At 42.7% G+C, this 17,313-nt stretch overlaps 1 protein-coding gene across 2 annotated transcripts; it reads left to right on the top strand.

The window, feature by feature from the left end:
- The first annotated feature begins 1,170 nt into the window (after positions 1 to 1,170).
- Positions 1,171 to 14,082, top strand: DHPS (deoxyhypusine synthase). Of its 2 annotated transcripts, none has more exons than XM_061558166.1 (10): positions 1,171 to 1,298; positions 5,200 to 5,426; positions 8,025 to 8,210; positions 8,441 to 8,562; positions 9,466 to 9,562; positions 9,757 to 9,843; positions 10,263 to 10,368; positions 10,652 to 10,755; positions 11,145 to 11,270; positions 11,808 to 14,082. In XM_061558166.1, the coding sequence occupies exons 1-10, from the start codon at positions 1,268 to 1,270 to the stop codon at positions 11,904 to 11,906; spliced, it is 1,185 nt and encodes a 394-aa protein (XP_061414150.1). In that variant the 5' UTR covers positions 1,171 to 1,267; the 3' UTR covers positions 11,907 to 14,082. The 2 variants fall into 2 exon arrangements, with proteins under 2 accessions (XP_061414150.1, XP_061414151.1); XM_061558167.1 differs by having other exon boundaries at positions 1,286 to 1,361.
- Positions 14,083 to 17,313: the final 3,231 nt, after the last annotated feature.

The following is a 17,313-nucleotide window of genomic DNA, read 5'->3' on the forward strand; positions in this document are numbered from 1 at the left end:
TACGTTTATTTAGATTATTTTGCCGAGGCAAGTGCTGTTAGCCCCCGGTGGCGAGATGTTATCTGCCTCGCCTGGTATGTAGGAGGTCGTGAGTTAATTCGCGACAATGACGCCTGTTGTTGTATATTTGGAGTTGGGGGTGTTTTTTTCCCCGTGGTCGCGTCGATTTTCTCGGGGTCCTCCGGTTTTTACCTCCATATTTAGAAATGTACGTTTTGAGTATTTGGCTGCTATGAATTACCACATGATAAACTACTTTGTTGAGCTATAATTTGCGGCCAGGTCGCTTCTGAATATTACGTTAATACCACAGTGGACTTTACCTGGTGAGATAAAAAAAACATAGTTAATTTGTATTTGTATATTTTCCTATACTTTACCCTCATATCGCGTATTTTTTTTACATTGTTTATTGTTGTAACGTTCTGACCCGCCCCTTACTGGAGATCCGTGAACAAAAAGCTTCATAGCTCGTCGGATTCCTCCAGCCATAAATAAACATACTGAAAATAGGGTTTTCCCCTTTTTTCTGGCAACAAAACAGGTGTTAAGATGTCAAAAAACACCAAACTGAAACCTTTTACAAGGAATCATGTCCGCATTAACCACAATGCTTGTGGTCAAAATGCAAACAAAAACAACTCTGATAATATATTGGCATTGTCCTTGAAATTGATTGGTCCACACCAGACAGCTTTCTTTTTTGGTTCTTTCGGTAAAGTCACGTAGATAGAAAAATAACAACAAAATAATAAAAATCACGACCTTTCGACCGCAACACAAGCAATCGTCTTCAGGTGAAAAATCATACAGCAGGCGAAACTGCTGAGTCAGGAGAAATAAATAAACAAATATCCCAATATTCTTGGTTCTTTCGGTAAAGTCACGTAGAAGGGAAATAATAAAATAATAAAAATATAAAACACTAAAATTTTCACGATATTTTTATTATTGTATTATTTCCCCTCTACGTGACTTCACCGAAAGAACCAAGAATACGAATCCCTGCAGTCACGAAAGCTTTCAATCAAATGATTCCCATCCCAAAAACGCAAGCGCTCGCGATTGCTTCGACGCCCGATTACGCCGTCGCATGACGTCACCCGTCATTGCAACCCCGCGAGCGCAGTCGTTTGACGTCATCGCGCACCAAACGCATCCGGGCACCGCGGCATTCCGCGTGACGTAGCAAAGAAAAAGAGCAACATTGTCAAGCCCCTTCGATGACGTCATCGCGCACGCATAAAGCTCTCGACGGCGGAGCGCGATGGACCTTTCGCGGCAGCTGCTCGTGGCGGGTGAGTGTCGAACACACTCGCCGTGGTCACGAGAGACTCGTTTATCGTGTTCGCTCTGATTCTGTGAGTAGTATGAGCTCTGTGATTTGTATTTGTAACAGTCGACTCGTGCATAGGCATTTCCCTCGTGGCGTTGGACTTGACTCCCATCAACCCATTCATTCCACGTGATGGTTGGTGGTTGTGGTTGTTGTTGCTGCAGGGTGTTTTAATCGCGGTTATTATTGGTATGAATGAGTGCTATGTTGAGGGCGTTTATCGCTCGCACACGCTGATCTTGTTACACACGTGCGCACTCACTTCAGACTGTTGGGGCAAGTGCTGTGAGCGAGCACACGTGGAGGCACATCACGGGCCACTGTGTGTGGGTGGTTGGGTGTGTGGTTAGGTGTGTGTGTGGTTGGGTGGGTGGTTGTGTGTGTGTGAGGGTGGTTGTGTGTGTGTGGGTGGTTGTGTGTGTGTGGGTGGTTGTGTGTGTGTGGGTGGTTGGGTGTGAGGGTGGTTGGGTGTGTGTGTGTGGGTGGTTGTGTGTGTGTGAGGGTGGTTGGGTGTGTGGTTAGGTGTGTGTGGTTGGGTGGGTGGTTGTGTGTGTGGGTGGGTGGTTGGGTGGGTGGTTGTGTGTGTGTGGGTGGTTGTGTGTGTGGGACCTCAGGGAGGCCCCAGGGGTTCAGATCATTGAGAGCGGGAATCGAACTCTGATCGCCGAACCGTTACACTCCCGCTCCCACACCACTACGTTCACACCCACACGACATTAACACGCCACACATTACACTATATACTGTACAGCACTTTGCACACTATACTGTGTTACACCACAGACTGAAATATGTATCTTCTGTGAGCTTTACACCACGCACTACACCGTACCCATCTACATCCCACTGTACATTACAGTAGTGTATAGGGTGGTCCAGATGTCTTGTGACCCCCCATTTCATTCTCGAGCCCTTAATATATAATAGGGTTTTCCCCTTTTTTCTGGCAACAAAACAGATGTTAAGATATTATTGGTTCTTTCGGTAAAGTCACGTAGAAGGGAAATAATAAAAATAAAACAATTAAATTCTCACGACGTTTCGATTGCAATACAAGCAGTCATCATCAGGTGTGTGAAAACCACAGCAAGAAAATTAAAAAAGATGTTTTCAAAAACTTTCTTGCTGTGGTTTTCACACCTGGTGACGATTGCTTGTATTGCAATGGAAACGTCGTGAGAAATTATTGTTTAAATTTTTATTATTTTATTATTTCCCTTCTACGTGACTTTACCGAAAGAACTAAGAATATGAATCCCTGCAGTCACGAAAGCTCTAAATCGAAATTTAGGTGTTAAGATGTTAAAACACCAAACTGAAACCTTTTTAAAGGAATCATGTCCCCAATTATATTCCTTAAATAATCATCAACTAGAGCAAGTCAAATTCTATAAGTATCTTGGAGTTATCATTGATTCAAAACTGATTTTTCAAGATCGCATTGATTATATTGGTAAATAGACAAAATTTTAATTTGGGTTTCTGTATCGATACAAGCACTGCTTCCCCCCTATGTCCCGCTTGTAATTGATAAAAGCTACCATACTGCCTCTAATTGATTACTGACATCGTATATAGATCAGCCCCCAATACTGTACTGAAGAAACTTGACTTATTAATCACTCGGCCTTAACATTTGCATTGAACTGCCCATATAGGGCCCACCACTGCGATCTCTAAATTGGGTCAAACTTAACTTATCTTAATGATCGACGGCTTGTGCATCAGATCTTATTTATTCACGATATACTTACAAAAAAATCCGCAGACTATCTGCTGGATCTCCTTACTGTTTCGAAGAACAAATGTGACCTAAGGTCTTTGCTCATTTACCAGCTTCACATTCCTTATTGACATACAAATACTGGAGGAAGGGCCTTTTCTATTGATGCCCCCAGGGTCTGGAATGCTATCGCCAATAAACTGCAACTTTGATCACTACCTGTGAGATCTTCACTTAAAACTGCTCTAGAGGAGTTGTACACCCCTAGCTGCCACTGCTATTCAGAATGGCCTGAAATCAAATGTATCATTCCTGATGACCACTGCAAAGTATGATCTCGAGTTTTGATTATAGTGTTCTGATCTTTAAAGGTGTATTGAAAAATGTTGATACTGCTACTGATACTCCTGCTGTTATGGAGTGACTCATGCAGCCAGCTATGCAGTCCCTCCAGAAAAACGCGGAGTTTTTTGGTGATTGTTGCGGGCAAAAATCGTTGATTATGCGGCACGTTTTCTTAAAAAATGCGATGGAATATGCGGGATATTTATGCAATTTTATGCGATTAAATTGCGGGAACTTGCAAAAACTTGCGGTTTGATGAAAAAGAGAAAAACAAAGTGATTCCCCCAACACCCTATTCACTAGGCTACTACTTTAATGTAAAGAGTCATTTCTTATTACTTCCTATGATAAGCAAGCATACTACATCACAGAAAGTGCTGGGAACATTTAAGTTCTCATCTTGTTTTATTTCAGACCTTAACAAACAGATGGCTCAAACTTACAAAACATTGAGTCGAACAAGTTCTGTAGCTTTACAAAATGAATATGATACAACTTCTGTAAAAATGAATAAATAAAATATTTAAAAATAAAATGTATGCTTCCTGTTTTACAGAGGTAGCTATACAAAACAGACATCTTCTGTTAAAATAAGTGTTTTCAGTGCACAGTAACGTAAGCAATACAGTAACAGTACAGTCTTACAGTAATGTAAATTTACATACTACTAACAAAAAAGTGCAATCTTACAACTGTAAAGTTGCATAAACTCCTGAATAAAACTAACTACGTAGCCTCTAACACTTCATAACGTTCCCATGGCAACAGGGGAAATGGCTGCGCTTGTGTGAAGTAAACGCAACATTTTTCAACTTTCTGCTAAGATATATGTGACTTTTTGCAACGAAAATGCGGGGATTATGAAATCATGCAAGCCCGCATATTTTGCGCGCGGAAATCTGCAATTTATGCTGCTAAAGTGCGGCGTATTTGAAAAAACGCGCCCCCCGCATAAATATGCGGACTTTGGCTGATTTTGCGTGGAATCTTGCGATCGCATAATCGCGTTTTTCTGGAGGGACTGGCTATGGCTGCAAAGTTTGGTCGTACATGTTATGTGTATCGTTTATTGTTAAATTTGAATCACAGTTCCTATGATCACTGTTACATTGTCTTTATAGATTTATTTTGGTGATTTTGAAAACTTTTGGTTTCGCCATGTTTGTTTGATGTAGTACAGAGTTAGCCTGATAACTTTAATCAAAATTGTCTTATGGTTATTGTTTGACTTGCATCCGACTGGGATTTTTGCACAGCGTCGAAATGCGGTGTTTTTTCTGTAAGACTTTGCTGTTTTTTCCTGGATTTTTCTGTTGCGTGTAGTCACTTGAAGATGTTTCTTGTTTGTTGTGGTTGCACCCGAGTCAAGAGCCGCATGGCTCACAGGGTTATATATATAAAAGGGAAATTTGTGAATGTGTCTGTTCAAAATGTTTAGCATACTTTCCGACATGCAACAATCTTGAAATTTGCTATGTGGGTACTTTCCAAACTCTACACCATGCAAAAATTATAAAAATAGACATTTGTATTTTGGGGGGGGGGGGCGCAATAATGCATATATTTTGCACGGCAAGTGAGCTGTGACGTCACATCTGTCATGTGACCCGTATGCAGAAGCGTAACGCAGTGTGCCTGCTCATGTCACGCATCCTCCCCACCAACCCTCCGCGGGTAAAGTGAAATACAAATGTGTTGCAGGTCTAGCCTGCCAAAATGAAATACACAGCTCAAGGGAACCTACTTGCATGTCTTTGGCTCGTGGCTGAGAACTCCCTGCGCTCTTCCCTCTCAGGTGACGAGACCTTCCCCGAGGACGACGACATAATGGCCACCACCATTCCTCACATGGCCCATGAGGCGCTGTTTGTGCGCAGCACGGATCTTCCCACGCACACCCCCCGCGTGCGAGGATACGATTTCAGCGGCGGCGTTGATCACCACGCACTGCTCGGCAGCCTCCTGACCACGGGCTTCCAGGCCACCGCGTTTGGGCAGGCGGTGCTGGAAGTCAACCGCATGGTTTGATAATAGGCGATGCACACTTAACCACCACACCTAACCACAGCTCGTGTTGTGCAGAATTTCATAACCATCTGACTGGATGAAACTGCACTCAAAATGCAGTTTACCAATTACCAACCGCATGGTTGATGACAAGTCACTCATGGGCAATACATACTCAACCACCAAACTTAACTACAACTCATGTTGAACAGAATAATGCAGCATTTGTAGCTCTCGTGCTTTTTTGGGGTTGTACCTTGTTGTTTGGCATGATGTCTGACGTTTCGCTTCAGGAACTGAAAATGCTGCCAGCATGTGGAGGGAAATCTCGGACATCATGCCAAACAACCCGAAAAAAGCACATCTAAGAGCTGTGCACCGCCACTGAAATAAATCACACTCCATTTTAAACTAACCACTGTTATCAAGAACTTAACAGCGTTGAGCATGATTAGCTTAATCACCCCGAATGAGCCTGATGTCATTGGATCTCAGAAGCTGAGGAGGTTGAGGCTGGATAGTGCTTTGACGGCTGACCGCAACTAGATCATCGTAGGCTGCTATGGGGCTATATGGCGGGCAAATAAACCCCTCGACCCACATAGTGTGTGTGGGGAGATTAATCTAGTGGTTGATTGGCAAAAGGGACACGTAAATGTACGTATAACCATGATAAAGTACAGTTGACTATCACGAAATACATTTGACCACAAATGAACCCACACACCAGTTTTTATTTGCTCATATAAATCTTGGCACCAACTTTGAATCCATCTTTATTAAGTTATATCCTCGTCATTAATTCCTAATGGTTATAATGAGTTAAATATGGCAGTAACCTCAATACTGTATATGAAAAGAAATCTCAGGGTATGTCTGTAAAATCGATTTTTACGCTCGTGATAGGTGTGTAGAGGTGATAGCTACTCGTCCGTGATTCAAGACATGACAGGTGCATAAAATCATGAATGCGAGAATGGATTCCACTATGTAACACAATTTTTGTTCCTGGGTAGTAAGTGTTATTTCCTAAGTGCTTATGCCTAAAAAGTATAGAAAACGGCTATTATTCCCCCACAAACTTTGCTTTTGTGACCAGGACGGTGATATTTCGAAATGTACCTATTTTCAATGAGAAAAGGGGCAAATTTGTGTCTTTTCGTTGACATAAAGTCAGAAAAAAACTACATATGAATCAAAATTAACATGTATTTATGCTAAAGTAATAAAAAAATACTACAAAATATTTAGAAGTGAGTAGTTTTTATAGATTTACGATTATACTGTAAATCATTTTCACGAATCAGCCCCCAAATGTCTCCCATCATGTCCATGGTAGCGGCGTTCAACGTCCAGTATATCCTGGTGGAAGCGCTCGCCTTGCTCCTCCGAGTACGCTCCCATGTTCTCCTTGAATTGATCAAGATGAGCATCAAGGATATGGACTTTGAGGGTAGCCTAGTTCTTCACCAGTGTCTCAACCAGCTCCACATAGTTTTCGACCTTGTGATTGCCCAGGAAGCCACGAACCACTGCAACAAAGCTGTTCCAAGCCGCTTTCTCCTTACTGGTTAGCTTCTTGCGGAATTCATTGCACTCCAGGATCTTTTTTATCTGTAGTCCGACGAAGACACTGGCTTTGACCTTTGCCTCAGCTTAGGGAAGAAGTCTTGAAGGTACTTGAAGCCTTATCTACAGCTCTGACAAATTGTTTCATAAGACCCAATTTGATGTGCAGTGGTGGCATCAACTCGGTCCGCTGTGGCCAGTCCCGCCTGTGGTAGTGCACCTTGATGTCCCTGCTGTCCCAAAGGCAAAGGTAGCAGGGAAACTTGGTAAAACCGCCTTGGAGACCCATCAGGAATGCCACCATTTTTAAGTCTCCGATGACCCAGACATACTCATCATACTTAAAGGCATCCAGCAAGGTCTTGATGCTGTTCTAATCCTCTGAGGTACACCGAGTGAGCCAGGGGTACTTGTTACCATTATGGAGCAGCACGGATTTGAGGCTCCTGGATGAGCTGTCAATGAAGAGGCGCCACTCATTCTGGTTACAGGCGATTCCGATTTCCTCGAACAGACTGGTCACATTGTGGCAGAAGCAGAGCCCATCTTGACGGGTGAAGAAGCTGCCAAAAGGTTGGTGACGCTTCCTCTGGTCTGCGACCTGCACACTTTCATCCAACAAGTTCCACTGCTTGAGTCTAGACGTCAAGAGCTCGGCATTGGACTTGGTGAGACCAAGATCTCTGATCAAGTCGTTGAGGTCTTTTTGGTTGGGGTAGTATGGGTTTCTCTCCTCAGCTCCACCTCCGAAATTGTCATCTGGATCTACAACATCTTCCTCGCTCTCTTCTAAAGACGGCTGCTGTCTCTCCGGAGGAGTGGGTACGGGGAGCTCATGGCAGTGTGGCACCGGGGCGATGGATGAAGGAAGGTCTGAATCTATCTGGAATGTTCTGTAAAATAGGTAAATTTCAAAATATCACTGTCCTGGTCACAAAAGCAAAGTTTGTGGGGAATAATAGCAAAAAATACTTTTGTTACACAGTGTTATTTATTATTCTTTTAATCAATGCACGTCTTGTTTACATACATGTATTGTCTCAGATCGCCAAACGCAAAGAGCCTATCCCTGTGGATCAAGATAGTGATGGCGATGGGTTGGTGGTGAAGGCCTCGGAATCATCTGATGAGAAACCTCTCAAAAATTGCACCATCTTCCTCGGATACACTTCCAACATGATCTCATGTGGAGTGCGGGAGTCCCTGAAATTCTTGGTGCAGCACAGCATGGTGAGTGGTGGTAGAGGTGATGTTGGTGTTTATTATAGTAGTGATAGTTGTGACAGTGGCAATGGTGGTTGTGGTGATGGAGTAGGTGATGATGCTGTTGGTAATAAGGATGAGTGATATGGTGGTGGAAGATATGCTGTTGGTGATGACGTTGATGATTAATAATGGTGGTTGTGTTGGAGTTGGTGATGGTACTATTGGTGGCAATCACGAGGATGTTTATGATGTAGGTGGACGTGATTGTGACGACGGCGGGTGGAGTAGAGGAGGACCTCATTAAGTGCATGGCTCACACCTTCGTGGGGGACTTCGCACTCAAGGGCAAGGACCTTCGTCTAAAGGGGATCAACAGGTGAGAGATAATGGGGTCAGTAGATACATATTTAACCTTGCAGAATGTACATGCATATACGCTACATGTGATTGTCTTTGTGTGGTAGGCAGGAGTAGTGCTGGCACAGTATTGGTTACCGCATTGCGCTATGAACCCGGTAGCCTGAGTTATTCCCGGCCATGGCTCACATCAGTGGCGAGTGACAATAGAATCAGTCCTGTTCTTCCTCAAGTACCGAGTGTGTGCAAACATTGTCACTGAGTACACAAAGGTGGTGGTCTCAACCACATCATCTCCTTATGTGCCATTCTTGCCTTAATCGGTGCGCGCTAACTGCTCTTGCCTCAGGGAATGTATTTTGTGTTGTGTGTAGTCTGCATGTAATGATTCCTCTAACCTCCACTGATTTCAGTCACTGTGTTGTCGAGATCATTTGTACCATCTCGTTGGCATTGTTGCTCATTTTATCCATCTCATTTGTTCAGCTTGGTTCACTCAATAGCCTAAATGTAATCACGCATAATATTCGGAAATATTACATTATCGAATCTCACGAGCACAATTTGATGCATGTGTCATGAGCATAAGAACAAATTTTAATCCTGGAAGGAATTCATCATTACATGCCTTCTCTTAATTTTTTATTTAAAGAAAATTTGCATCACCACTCCATCCTGTTTTGTATTGTGGACTTGCAGTTTTTTCACTTACTATAAGCTTGTTCATGCTAATGCATTTTTGCAACCTTTACATGTTTATGTATGCATACCGTGTAAATGTGTACGTGCTTATATCTTATTATTAAGTCTCATGACTCAGTGGAGGGTCTTGCCAAGATTTAGAAGCAGGAGGTTGATTGCTATGCATATTCAAATTGAGTAATTTCCTAATATGTATGAATTTTGGATGCTGTGTCACCAGAACTGGCAATCTCCTTGTACCCAACAATAACTACTGTCTGTTCGAGGACTGGGTGATGCCCATATTGGATCAAATGTTGTTGGAGCAAACGACTCAGGTAGGACTTGTGATGGCTCATCAGCATCGACAGCAGCAGTAACATCAGCAACAGTCATTCTTATCATCAGCTGCAGCAGATGCATCATATTATCAGCAGCGGCTCCGTCATCATCATTACCAAAATGATTACAACGAAAATGAGTGAAGGCATTAATCAATGAGACTTAATGAAGGTCAACTTTCCACCCTCAGAACATGAAGTGGACTCCATCTAAGATGATCGCTCGTCTGGGGAAGGAGATTGACAACCCGGATTCTGTGTGCTATTGGGCTTACAAGGTGGACAACACAATCTTTAACCAGTTTTGCTTGTCTTCTTGCACACCCACACTCACCCATTCGCACACCCACTCACTCGCCACTCAACAACTCAATTACACAATCCTGTCCACTTGCAGACTCTCTCACTTGCTAATCCACATTGACCGACACCGACTCACCTACCTACTTACCCACTTATTTATTCACTCTGAGCTATGAACATGGTGACGTGGGTTCGATTCCCAGTAATGGATAAAATCACTGCCATGCAACATCATCATTTCATCTTACATTATCGATTATCACAAGTACAATTCCATGCATGCATTGTAATCATATGAAATTTTTGTTATTGAATTCATAATTAATTACATCCCGTTATTGTTAATACGCCTTATAAGTCTATATGGGGATCTTTGTTTTGTTGTTGTTTATAGAACAACATCCAAATCTTTAGCCCAGCAATTACAGACGGCTCCTTGGGAGACATGCTCTACTTCCACTCATACCGCAACCCAGGCCTAATTTTGGACGTCATTGAAGGTAAGCACCACACCCAGGCCACAAACCCAGGCGTAGTGTTTCTAATGGCCAATTTTTACTCTCTGAAAGACAGCTCATATCTTGTGACTTACCACCACCACTCTTTAGCAAATGACAGCTGCTGCTAATGATGCTTGTGATTATGATAATCATGATTATGCTATTGCTGCTGCTGATATTACTGCCCTTTCTGATAATTATCATGCTCCACCTGCTTTGTTGATGATGCTGAAAAAATTATGATACAGCTACTGATGATGTGCTGATACTGCTGTTGTTGCAGACATCAGATTGATGAACAACCATGCTGTGCATGCGAAGAACACAGGGATGATTATTCTCGGAGGTGGTGTAATCAAACACCATATTTGCAATGCAAATCTTATGGTGAGAATCCACAATGTTGCTCGTAAATGAAGATACAGAATAAAAAACAAACTGCTCTTTTCCACTAGCTATGTCTATGCTGAGTGATCGATGCTGTTCCACATGAGTGTGAAGCTTCACAGTTAAACAAATTTCTCGTTTGTAACCCTAATTGATTTGCTGATCTCACCGACTGCTTCATATCCTGTGTTGCTGAATCTATTGACATCTTGGATTTATCAATTGACCACTACGATTCGTCAATTTCTTGATCACCTCTTCCCCCGGTTGCTTGATTTCTTTGATCGCCAACTCTGTTGATTCCTTGATCACCTGACAGATTACCGCCATGATTTCCATCAGTTTTGACGTGTCTCTGATCCCCATGACACTGGTTCCCACCATCACAGAGGAACGGTGCCAACTTCTCAGTGAACATCAACACCGCCCAGGAGTTTGACGGCTCCGACTCGGGGGCCAGACCCGATGAAGCTGTATCCTGGGGCAAGATCAGCATCACTGCCAAGCCCGTCAAGGTGCTCGCAGAGCCACACTAAGACTGCCCTAGGGGTCGGTGTTAAATTACTGCCCCAGTGGTCAGTGGTAATGATTGTAGCTCTATGATACATATGGCCAAACTAAGGCTCCCTGGGGGGGGGGGGGGTGTTAATAACTTAGGCTCATAGAGCCAAACTAAGGCTCCTCTATGCCTAAGTGTTAGTGCTTGAGGCTTTGAGAGTACAACCAAGATTCCCTTATAATTGATAGAGCCAGACTCAAGTTTCCTTAGCGTTCATAGTCAGAATATCACTCCCCTAGGATTCAGTGTTCATGCCTAAGCTTCATGGAGCAAACTGGGACTGTGTGTAAGTACATAATTATGTATATGTAGCAGCATTTAGATGCTCTACAAATTCATACTAATTGTAATCCTGCATCTTTGTTTACTTGAATTTAACATCACCCTGTCCTGTGCTATGCCGACATTATCTGGTGCTTGCTCACAGCACTTGTATGATTGTGTGTAAATATATCTTCGTGTGTTTCTGTTTGTGTTGTATGTGTGTGTGTAGGTTTATGCGGATGCTTCCCTCGTGTTCCCTCTCCTTGTGGCCGAGACGTTCGCCCGTGAACATTTTTCTTTAGAATCTTCCAAGAAGCCTGGTGAATAGCCTGGACAGAGGGGGCTGGGGAAGGCGGGAGGGAGTGGGAGGGACAGAGGAGGAGACGGGAGAAAGGCAGAGTAGGGATAGATGACAGTTTAACACGTATGCTTTCGCAATCAATATTATCCATAATAATGTGGGTTTAATCTCCAATTAATGAGCATGTTTTTTTATGGGACAAACCTTACTAATTGGCTGTCGGGTTTAATGGAATTCATATTTATGCAATCTAACCCAAAATCATTTTTATGGATAGATAAGAGAGGGGAGAGGAGAGCGAATTTGGGAAGAGTAAATGTTCGTTGGTTTGTATTTTGGTTGTTAACTTTAAACTTTGTAAATATGTTTTAAAAAAATATTTCAGCATGTAGTTTAACTGCTGATGTTTTATTGGAGTTGCTTTCCATGAGAGTTATGTTTATGCTGCTTCAGTGACACGAGCACGGGTATGGCCAGCACCACTGCCTGGCCACCTTTGTTAAGTGTTGATGTTTACCCATTGCACACAGTACTCAATTTAAGGGCGAGTGGACCTTCAATCAATCGGTTTGTTTATCACATGGAAGGTCTTATTTAGCCAGTTACCCAGATAGTTTGCAAGGCAGATATGTGGTGCATCAGCACAGAACATGAAAAACAACAAAGCTAAACTTAGAGGAATATGTCACGGCAGAAGAGCTAGGGGCAAAAATCGTGCCCAAAGAACAATTATGTTAAAATAAACAGGCATATTGCACAGAAAATAGAAGCATTGCACCAAAAACAAGGATGATATAATAAATTATTTGAAAGGAAATATCAGCGAGGTGAAACAAAATCGATTGAGCAAATAAAACAACACATGTGAAACGTAACAGCGAACGGGTTAGGTACAGGTACAGTCTAACTGCAATCTGAGCTGTAAGTAATTTTAAATTATGAGAGAGATCCGGGATCTAGGACTATTAATGCAGTATGTTAAAGACTAAACTATAAACTATTGTTATTTTACCAGGTAAGACCCACTGAGCTATATAGCTTTTTTTCAGAAGCGACCTGCCCAAAAATGATAGCTCAATGAGAAGTGAATTCCGTTCAAATTTATAACAGCCAAAAACTCAAAACATATGTTTGAAAATGTGGAGGGAAAAACCGGAGGACCCGGAGAAAAATCCACCTCCAATATACAGGCGTCAGGATCGAGCCGACGACCTCCTATATACCAGGAGAGGTAGTTAATATCTCACCACTAAACTCGTATAAACACACAAATCTAGTCCGAAGACTCAGCAATTCCTGAAGAAGGCCAGTCATCCAAAACAATCAGTCTTTGTCCTCTGACAGTACAAATATCCTGTTCTATTTTTCTTCATCATAGCACTCGTATTTGTCACTGATTTGCAGTGTATGAAAAACACTAAGCAAGTAATGCCACGGTTATTTCACTCGTTTCGCATTGCTATGTTGACTAACGTATTGTTTAATGACTATCTCTACAAAGCTTCCCCCGTGTGTGACAGTCTGAGACACAGTGTGGGTGTGAGGCTACTTGAGAAGAAATTTGTTTGGGTTGTGTCTCTACAGTGGTCATTTATATTCTAATTTACCTCATGCTCTAAAGACTGTCCGCAAAGTCACAATAGTCACAATATACTTTACAATATCTGCCTACATTAATGCTTTTCAACAATGGTTACCAATTTTTTGGGAAGCTCATTCTAACCATATAAGCTGGCAACACCACCCACTTTAACATCGCCACTACTTCGGTGACCCCATCCCTTTGCCTGTATCTTCATAGTTATGCATGAAGCCTTGAACTTTTTAAAAGTTGGGACAAAATCCCGATTTTGATCAACGTTTTAGAAAACCACCTTTCTGAAACCACCGGGTGTGTCGCGGCCGAACGAGTTCATTTGGTAGCCTAATTTTTGCTTCTAAAGTAAAGATTGTTGCACAAAATGAGTTGGCAATCAAGGTGTAGGATTCAGTTGTGCTGTGACAATGACCGATTACACGAAGATATCCTCGAAATGAGGCACTGGACGGGTACAATTTCGTGGACAGTTTGTCAAAAGTGGGCAGTAATGTATTTGTTGCAGTAATTTGCACATGCTGTCAACGCTGCCTTTCCTGTATGAAACTGTGGGAATTCATATTTTGCCGTTAACACAATAAAACAAAATTGTGACAGGCGTCCTTTATATAACCGTGTGGAGCCCATTGATATATTTTTATTTTATTTAACCTGGTCAGGGATCATTGATATTATCTTGTGATCGATGTCCTTTAACTGAGGACCCATTGAGAATATATTTGCCTTAACATCCGTTATATCACAAAGTTGAGGGCCTATCAACCTGATTTATTGTGAAAAAGCAATACTCGTCAGATATTTGAGGCAATGGCACTTGTTATATTACATGAATATGACACCTTTAAATCTGCAAAGTTTAAAGAGACGTGGGAACGTATGACAATATTTGACTGCTGCACTGCCCTCTGCTGACCACAACATGGAAATTTCTGTTTAAAAAATACGTTAAAAAAAAAACTTCATATCAATTAATTAACATAAATATATAATTGGCGACGTTTCGGGCAATGAGCCTTTCAAATCACATGGATAGCGCTGGAGACTAGGGGGGGAGGCTAATGAGCATTACATTTAAAAATTGTTTCCTGATCAGATAAAGATTTTTATTTGGCTACAGTTATGTAACAGTGCGTAACAAACCTTTCGACAGTCAAACGGTATCGATAAATCCACATGCATTTTAAGTAATACACGAACGTACTGGTCAGTCCCTTAGTGCCTACCTTATTACAGAGCAATTCAAACCTCATTGGTCACCCTGTGCCCTTTTACATCTTAGCGTTCATCCTACAAAATCTCAACATGGGAGAAACAAAGTTAAAAAAAAAAATGCCCGTATTTATTAAACCGCTGTATGCCTCGTGAACCTGAAAACTCAATTCCCCTGTACAAGAATACGGGTAAACCACGTGGGTTGACACGGTTGTGACCATTGGAACCTCATTTGCCAGTAGCAAAATATGCTAATTGTTTTTCTACCCTTTTATCTGGCAACAAAACTGACACCTTTTTTTTACAAGAGTCATGTTTGCATTGACCACAATACCTGCAGTCGGAATGCAAACAAAAAACATAACTCTGATAATGTATGCACTGTCCTTGAAATTGATTGGTCCACATCCGAGACCGCTTTCTTTAGAGCCTAGTTTTACATGGTGTTGGACCAGATGACGCCAGAATAAAGGCTAAAAAACCAATTATCACGGTTGTGACCGTGTATGCCTTTAGATTAATAGGGCACTCTCCCATACACGTTGCTACATCTCTAAGGTGACGAGCGTTGCCCTGATGCTAGAGGGCCCTTGTTGGCAAGGGGGCTTCTGAACCCAGAGGCAACAACATGGCAAGTTCGTCAATGACATGGCATTCAAAAGGAAACGTGGGGGGGGGGGCAACTGCCTATTTTCATAGCCACACTGTTCACAGAAGCTGACGTTACTGACAAAATGCGTCTAAACCATTTACGTAAAAGTGTGATTTCAACCGCACGCCGATTTCGCTGCTGCAACAACAACGGCGGCGTCTTGGTGGTGGCCCCTCGCCCAACGTGGCGGGCAGAATTAACAACGCGATGACGTCATCCGATCCTCCTCCCCACCGGACGTCACCCGCAGGAGAATGACGTCACCCGCAGGAGAATGACGTCACCGGCGGCGGCTCAGTGGCGGGCCGAATTAACAACGCGATGACGTCATCCGATCCTCCTCCCCACCGGACGTCACCCGCAGGAGAATGACGTCACCAGCGGCGGCTCAGTGGCGGGCCGAATTAACAACGCGAAGACGTCACCCGTTCCCCCACCACTTCCAAAAGGCGTGCATCATCACACGACCATCTGTCGGATGGGGGGAGTTTTGACTTAAAACTTTCGTGACTGCAGGAATTCATATTCTTTGGTTCTTTCGGTAAATAAAATAATCAGGTAAATAAAATAATAATAAACGAAAAACTTACGTAGACTGTAGCCCGGTTCCCAATCTGAGTGAGTGTACTGGCAGTCTACAATGTAGACTGTAGCAATGGTTACTAAGCTGAGTGAGTGTACTGGCAGTCTACAATGTAGTCTGTTGCAATGGTTACTAATGAGTGAGTGTACGGGTAGTCTACAATGTAGACTGTAGCAATGGTTACTAAGCTGAGTGAGTGTACTGGCAGTCTACAATGTAGACTGTAGCAATGGTTACTAAGCTGAGTGAGTGTACTGGCAGTCTACAATGTAGACTGTAGCCTGGTTACCAAGTTTGGTGAGTGTACTGGCAGTCTATAATGTAGACTGCAGCCTGGTTACCAAGTTTGGTGAGTGTACTGGCAGTCTATAATGTAGACTGCAGCCTGGTTACCAAGTTTGGTGAGTGTACTGTCAGTCTATAATGTAGACTGCAGCCTGGTTACCAAGTTTGGTGAGTGTACTGTCAGTCTACAATGTAGACTGCAGCCTGGTTACTAAGCTTGGTGAGTGTACTGTCAGTCTACAATGTAGACTGTAGCCTGGTTCTTAACTTCGGTGAGTGTACTGGCAGTCTATAATGTTGACAAGATTCCTGACATGCAATACCCCGGCGTCTACAAACTAAGCTGTATCTGCGGCAGCAGTTACATTGGGGAAACTAAGCGACATGTCGAGACATGAGCATAAGGCAGATTTGAAACACGGTAGGACCAATACTTCTGCCGTGGCTGATTATTATTTTAATGCGGCTGGTTCACACGAAATGTATTTCTCTAAGAGTCTAAGACGATGGTACTTTGCAAGCCTACTGGCTATCAACAAAGATTCGTTCATGAAGCCATCCATATATACAGACACAATTTCAACCTAGAGGATGGTTGTAAACTCAGCAATCATTGGAAAGATGTCATCAACCACTTTGGGTCATGATTTGATTTGTGTTTTCTTGTCAACCTCCACCGTCAGCAGTGTAGGTGTGTGAAACAAGGTGCAATGATTGCCTGGCGGCCCTTTGATTGGTGTAGTTGCTTGTCTTTCTCCTACATTAACATTAGTTGCTTGTCTTTCTCACCCAGCTTAGTAACGATTGCTACAGTCTACATTAAAGACTGCCAGTACACTCACCAAACTTGGTAACCATTGCTACAGTCTACATTGTAGACTGCCAGTACACTCACCCAGCTTAGTAACCATTGCTACAGTCTACATTATATACTGCCAGTACACTCACCCAGCTTAGTAACCATTACTACAGTCTACATTATAGACTGCCAGTACACTCACCAAACTTGGTAACCATTGCTACAGTCGACATTGTAGACTGCCAGTACACTCACTCCGATTGGGAACCGGGCTACAGTCTACATTAGTGTTTTTTTTTGTATTAC

This window comes from Lethenteron reissneri, chromosome 24 (assembly GCF_015708825.2).
Source record: "Lethenteron reissneri isolate LAM-NWPU_2019-01 chromosome 24, ASM1570882v1, whole genome shotgun sequence".
Taxonomy (NCBI): Eukaryota; Metazoa; Chordata; class Hyperoartia; order Petromyzontiformes; family Petromyzontidae; genus Lethenteron; species Lethenteron reissneri.